A 6,245-nucleotide genomic window follows, 5' to 3' on the forward strand; every position below is an offset into this window, starting at 1 on the left:
GAAATAAAACCTAGTGATAATTCTTAATGGTGCGTATATAGAGTTCGCTGTGAAAAGCACTGAAAGAGTTTTTTTTTATTGAAAAGTTCTTGCTGCACTGGGGCGCTTGCCCATACAAATCACAATATTTGCTCTTTCAGTGCTGACACTTTCACAGTAAACTCCATATAAGGGACACATACTCATCCTAAAGTACCTATGTACTTTGTTTTGATACATCTTTAATATTGTGATGTCAACAAATTTAGATCAAAATAAATTAAAAGTTAGAAGTAAACCACTTGGTTTACTTATTACAGCTAGTAATATTATAATATACAAACATACTTATGTTTGTATACTATAATATTACTAGCTGTCCCGGTAAAAGTTTCTTTGGCATAATATAAAGTATTTCACCTTTCACCCATATTATTTTATTGAAGTGATTAAATAAGTATGTCACCATGGCAACGTCCATCGCTATCCCGTCGCATAAACAATGGTCGCCGTCAGTCTCGAGTTGTAATAATTTACGCTTATTTATTCAACAAATGCACTTATCAATATAAAAGTACCCAGTAGCCGATTCCCAGACCCACTGAATATGCATATAAAATTTGGTAAAAATCAGTAAAGCCGTTTTGGTGGAGTTCTGTAACTAACATTGTGACACGAGAATTTTATATATAAGATTATGTTACTACTATAAATAGAAGGAACGTTAGAATAACGGCAATAATATAAGCTATAAAACCCAATTTAATACAGGCAAAGCTAATAAAACAGGTAAACAAGCAAGATATTGTAGCAGCCTTACAATACCTTGTATTGAGTTACATTAATTCTCGTCCTTGATCTCTTTTCACTCCTTTGTGTTACTACACTAGTGTGTTACAGTATAAATTATTAAAGTAAGTCATTCTTTTCCTTTAAATATCACTTTGGCGCTGCTGCATAATTTTTTTTGAACAACATAAAAAGTGTAAAAAAACCTATTTAATCAAATAGCAGCAGGCGCTTTACCTCACGTGATTATTAAGCAGTGTCTAATATTAAATAAATGAAATGAAATAGAAATGTGTAAGGCTCGGTAAAAACATGAATAAAATGACATTTTCTAAAAATGATTCCTAGCTAGATCGATTTATCGCCCCCGAAACCCCCTATATACTAAATTTCATGAAAATCGTTGGAGCCAATTCCGAGGTTCCAATTATATATATATATTAAGATTTAAATGTGCGAATATCGTCATTAAGGCGAGGATAAACCCCAATTTGTTATTCCGTGACTCCCGGTTTACCTAGTTCCAATATAATAACGAAGTGTTAAAAAATATGAGATATAAAGCAAAATATTCCAAATACCTTAAACCATAAACATTTTAATAAAACGTAATACTTTGGCTGTAATTAATTTACAAACTTACCTCCGAAAAAACTCTATTTCATCGAAATATAAGTATTAACTAGGATAATTGTACATTTTATTTGAATAAATTGTTAGTAAATCTATATTAAATTTTTTTTAACCGAACAATTTTGTTTCTTAATATTTATTTCCAAAGATATTTAAAAAAAACATGAAAAATAGAGAAGATTCGCCCGAGAACCTATAGTTTTATGCTAAGCTAAAATGAATCTTATTGCGATGCGTATACGCTTGGTCTTTGGTTGTGTGCAAGGTTATCGTTTTTGATTGAGATTAATCCCCGCCTTAAGTTTAAAAAACTTAATGACGATATTCGCATTAATACACATTCGCAAAAAGTTCAGTGTTCAAATCTAGTTATAGTTATCTGAAATCACGCTAATGTGTGTGTGTGCCCGATTCTGGTAGTCAGTCAGTTATGACGTTTTACTGTAAATTATTTATATTGTCTACAAGGTCTCTGACAAATTATAATTAACTAACTCATAAAACTATCATTAATTACAATTTACACTGCTCATTATTATTATTGTTAAACATTATGTTTATTCCAGTGCATGATAGTTTTAATATACATAGATATTACAATAGCCTTGCTGCACGTTATACTGTCACACCTTTAATAAAATCCATAATATTGTATATAAAAATAAAACCCGCAATTTTTCCGCGTTTACACGACACATGGCATTAAAAAATGGTAGTTGTGTGTGCACACAATGTAACTTGTTACGCTGTGTTACTTCAGTAAATAGAAGTCGTTTTCATTAGATATTAGATAACGCATAATTTTATAAGGCCTATTATAGAAGCTTCAATATCCATATTAGGTACGCTAAAAATCTGTTGACTAAATACAAAAAAACGTTCTATACTTTTCTCTAGCTCTAAACTCGTGTTATAAAGTCGTTGCTATATTTAGTGAAGTGACGGCATGCCGCTAATAAGTTTCAAGAGAAAGCCGGCATTACGAGCAACTTGTGAGCTATCTTCAACAAATACGCATTTTGTGCGGTCTTTCCTAGCGAACACTATACCTATTGTATAATAATTTTATTTATTTTAGTTTTAAATTTATTACGAAAACATACAGTGGTTTGTTGCAAAATAGAATGCTTTATATGAATATTTAAATAATTACAATATTTATTGTTTATTCATATTATGCGCTTAAAACGATATAACCTTCAAAGTTCCATTTAAGTACGTGTAGAACAGGCTCTAACAGGAACTTACGTTTTTGTAGAATAATTTTTATATTTGTAAAAGAGAGGTTACTTAAAGCGCAATTTTCAAACCTTATAAATGTACCGGGTGAAATAAAATGTTTTTTTTAACAAAATATTGAAACCGACTTCCACAGTAAAAACAGTATTGATATTCCTATACTTAAATTAACTGAAACAATTTTTATAATTTTGAGAAATATATATTTATTCAAGAAATGCACTTATCAATACAATAAGTACCCAGTAGCCGATTCTCAGACCCACTGAATATGCATATAAAATTTGGTTAAAATCAGTAAAGCTGTTTCGGAGGAGTACGCGGCCTAACATTGTGACACGAGAATTTTATATCTAAGATATAGTATAAAATATACGGTCGTATTGTGAAACCTTTTGGACCTTTTTGAAAGTCGGTTAAAAAAGGCATAATATCAATTTCTTTGCCTCGATTCATCATTTAAATTATAGTAGGCTAAGGTAATAATAATATAGGTATACGTTTAAAATGGATGTATTAAATTGGGAATCTTTTTACTCCATCTTAAACTTATCTTATCGCGTCTGTGAGTTTAGGTTTCATTGCGTTCAACAACATAATAATCTGCGCTGTGTCATCTGTCGCCTTTACTTTTGTTTTTGCATTGTAAACGCTTACTGCCCTACGCTAAAAACAGTCGCACCTTGTATGTTTTCCGGTTGTCTGAGGGTCGAGCGTGAACACATACAGGGAACTACGGTCTACTGTATTTGCTCCATTTGGAAGCATACATAGTTACATACTCATAAGCTGATTTCTAGATAACTTTAAAAGTCAGAAAAATGAATTACCTCATGCGGGTCTAAGCTGTCTCTATGTTGAACTAATTTATTTGTGTGAATGTTAGACATCACATCAGACTCCACTGTCTAGAAACTGATTATATGTCAGCCCCCTTATAAAGTCACAGTGTTTTTAATTTCCCATTTTGATGTTAATAAGAAGTGTTTGTATTTGAAACTAAGCTATATTAATTACGTGTAACACTTTTAGAATATAAAATTCTCATTAGTTTTCCTTCGTATCTGTAAAAGGCAAAGAGTTATGTAACAAAATGATAAAATTTAGTTGATTATTATAGTTACTTTCCACAAATAAAAATTGTTTCTTACCTCATTAGCCTGCCAATATTGGCTATTAGCTTTCTCTATAATGTGTGCTGGTATTACTACATAATCTCTTAATGGTGATAACTTAGGGTAATGACTTTTATACTACTGTATTTAGTTCTATTGCGTTTTATAAATAGGTAGAGTATTCGCACAATCTAGTTTACCTCAATTCTTCAGTGTCTGTCTTATCCTATATCGTATTATTTCTAATGGTCGAATATACCGTTAAATATATTCGACATCCGCTATCTACTGAATACCATTTATAAGATTTTCTGATCTATGACTTTATGAATCTAGAGAACATTAACTTTTTTTGACACATAGTAATATGTTTAATGTCACGATTCTCGATAAAGCCATACAAAATAATTATAATATGTAGTAATTGTAATCATATACATGCGTTGAATTGTTTTAATCGGCACTGAAATATTATTATGATCAAAATTTATTTTTTACCAGCATTATTAAGTTCGTAAAAAAGAATTTTCATTGGTGACAGTCATGTAACATGAGCATTGGATAATAATTATCTGCATTCATACATTTTGATCAACATTAAAATGTTATGATTAGCGGGGCTAAAATGGTCACATTTAGCAATTCCTCTCAATCAATTCAGCAAATGAATTGTCAAAACTGTCAAACTGACGAATATCAAATTAGTACGAATTACTCGGCTTTTTATGAACGTGAGCGGGGGCGCTGCACTGTTTTTGTATGATGGCAGCGTTAGTTCCTTTTTTCGCCACGTTCATAATATAAAGCCTTGTCGATCTGTAGAAACAAATTGCAAGCAGAGTGACCATTTTGCAATTTTAAGATAATGAATCATATTATGATTCTACAAGGCGACCATTTTAGCCCCGCAGTACAAAAATACAGAAATGAATTGCAAGCAGAGTTGCATTTTGCGATTTTAGAAAAATGAATCATATTATGATTCATATCATGATTCTTTAAAACGGCCATTTTAGCCCCGCTGAATTAAAATGTAGAGCATTTTAAAAATTACAATTGTTATTATATGCATTGATATGTTAATTCTTTCTATAGCCTGAGTTAGTTCTTAAGTGACCTTCAGGTTCAGTCAAGGGTGGCTGTCGGTTGGACAATCACATTCTAGAATCAGACTACTATAATGCTCGTTTCATATTGCATTACTAAATAGAGTATTGGAAGTATCCAATAAAATTGAAAAGCGCTTACTATCGAAATAATCAGTACCTATACCGCCTTATGACTGACAATATTTTTTATTAAATTCACTGTAATTGGTACATACATTTGTATACTTGATTAAAAAAAAGGAAAATATTATTAACAAATTATTTTAGTAAGAATTAAATCACTACCGACATACACCATAACAGCTATTAACGTAAAAATTATCATAAGAAGCAAAAATAATGACGTATTCATCTAGAATTCGACAATAACGCTCTTCTAAGAAACCGCCAATTACTTTCGAATAAGCTTTCTTGTTTTATAAAGTTAGAGAGCTATGTATTTAGGCATTCGTAAAAGTGAATACTCAAAATTGCTTATTTGCAAAACCGGTTTCATAAACAGCAAATGTATTTTTGTTATAGTGGTAAACGATGACGAAATTTGGTGAATGTCATTTTAACACGGACACATTTAGTCATAATTATTGCTTTGATTATATTTAAGCTAGAAGTTTTTTTTTTTTAAATAATATTAATTGTATCAAAAAAATCTATCCAGACCTTGAGCTGGTTGCGTTGAAATGAATACATTAAAAACTAGAATTAGTTTCTTATGGTCAGATCAAATTTGGTCGGTGTGTTTTAAGTTCTGAGATTCGTCTGTTGGATTTAAAATGTAAATAACAGAAGACTTACAACTGAAATTCAAGCGGTTTATAACATTTTTCAGATACATTTCAGAAGTATAAGTAATTAGATAAAAAGCGTGTTATAGAACTTAAGAATCTGGATCAGTCTGTCGTTGTGATACGCGACGTAGGTAACAGCTGGAGGCTCTATCAAGGAAACGACGTCGAGGGTAGCACGTTTTAAGCCTTCACAGGGAAACCTTACCTTGGGCCAAAGCCGGCAAGAGGACAGCGCTCCAAATAACAAGAACACACAGAAACATTATGAATACGTCTATAACCACTAATACATCACTCACACACACACTTATTATTTCGCGCGAAAGTAAAAGTTTTCCATTTGTTCGTGGATCCGCGTAACGTCACGTTCATGCGCTCGCGTCGGACTGCGGCAAGGGACCGCGGTTTCCCCCACTTCGTGTCCGCCTTTCACCGTTACAATTCGTAACCCAAAAGTCGGCGTTGAGCAAGGCTACACGACGATTGACATTCAACAAAAACGCCGCTCCGACTTAAGGAAATAGCCCATTGTGCCGTTTATTACAAACAGATGCTTCAGTTGATAATCAGCAGAAACTTTGACCTCTTTGCCT

The 6,245-nt window shown here is 32.1% G+C and overlaps 1 protein-coding gene across 1 annotated transcript in view; it reads right to left on the reverse strand.

Moving 5' to 3' along the window:
• Positions 1-6,031, reverse strand: part of LOC121738834 (sushi, von Willebrand factor type A, EGF and pentraxin domain-containing protein 1) — a 146,837-nt gene extending 140,806 nt beyond the window's left edge. The window contains exon 1 of the mRNA XM_042131081.1: positions 5,858-6,031. Coding sequence (XP_041987015.1) covers positions 5,858-5,915 — 58 coding nt within the window. The 5' untranslated portion in view covers positions 5,916-6,031. The remainder of the gene's footprint in view (positions 1-5,857) is intronic.
• Between the last annotated feature and the right edge of the window lie 214 nt (positions 6,032-6,245).

Source organism: Aricia agestis, chromosome Z (assembly GCF_905147365.1).
Source record: "Aricia agestis chromosome Z, ilAriAges1.1, whole genome shotgun sequence".
NCBI classification, from domain to species: domain Eukaryota; kingdom Metazoa; phylum Arthropoda; class Insecta; order Lepidoptera; family Lycaenidae; genus Aricia; species Aricia agestis.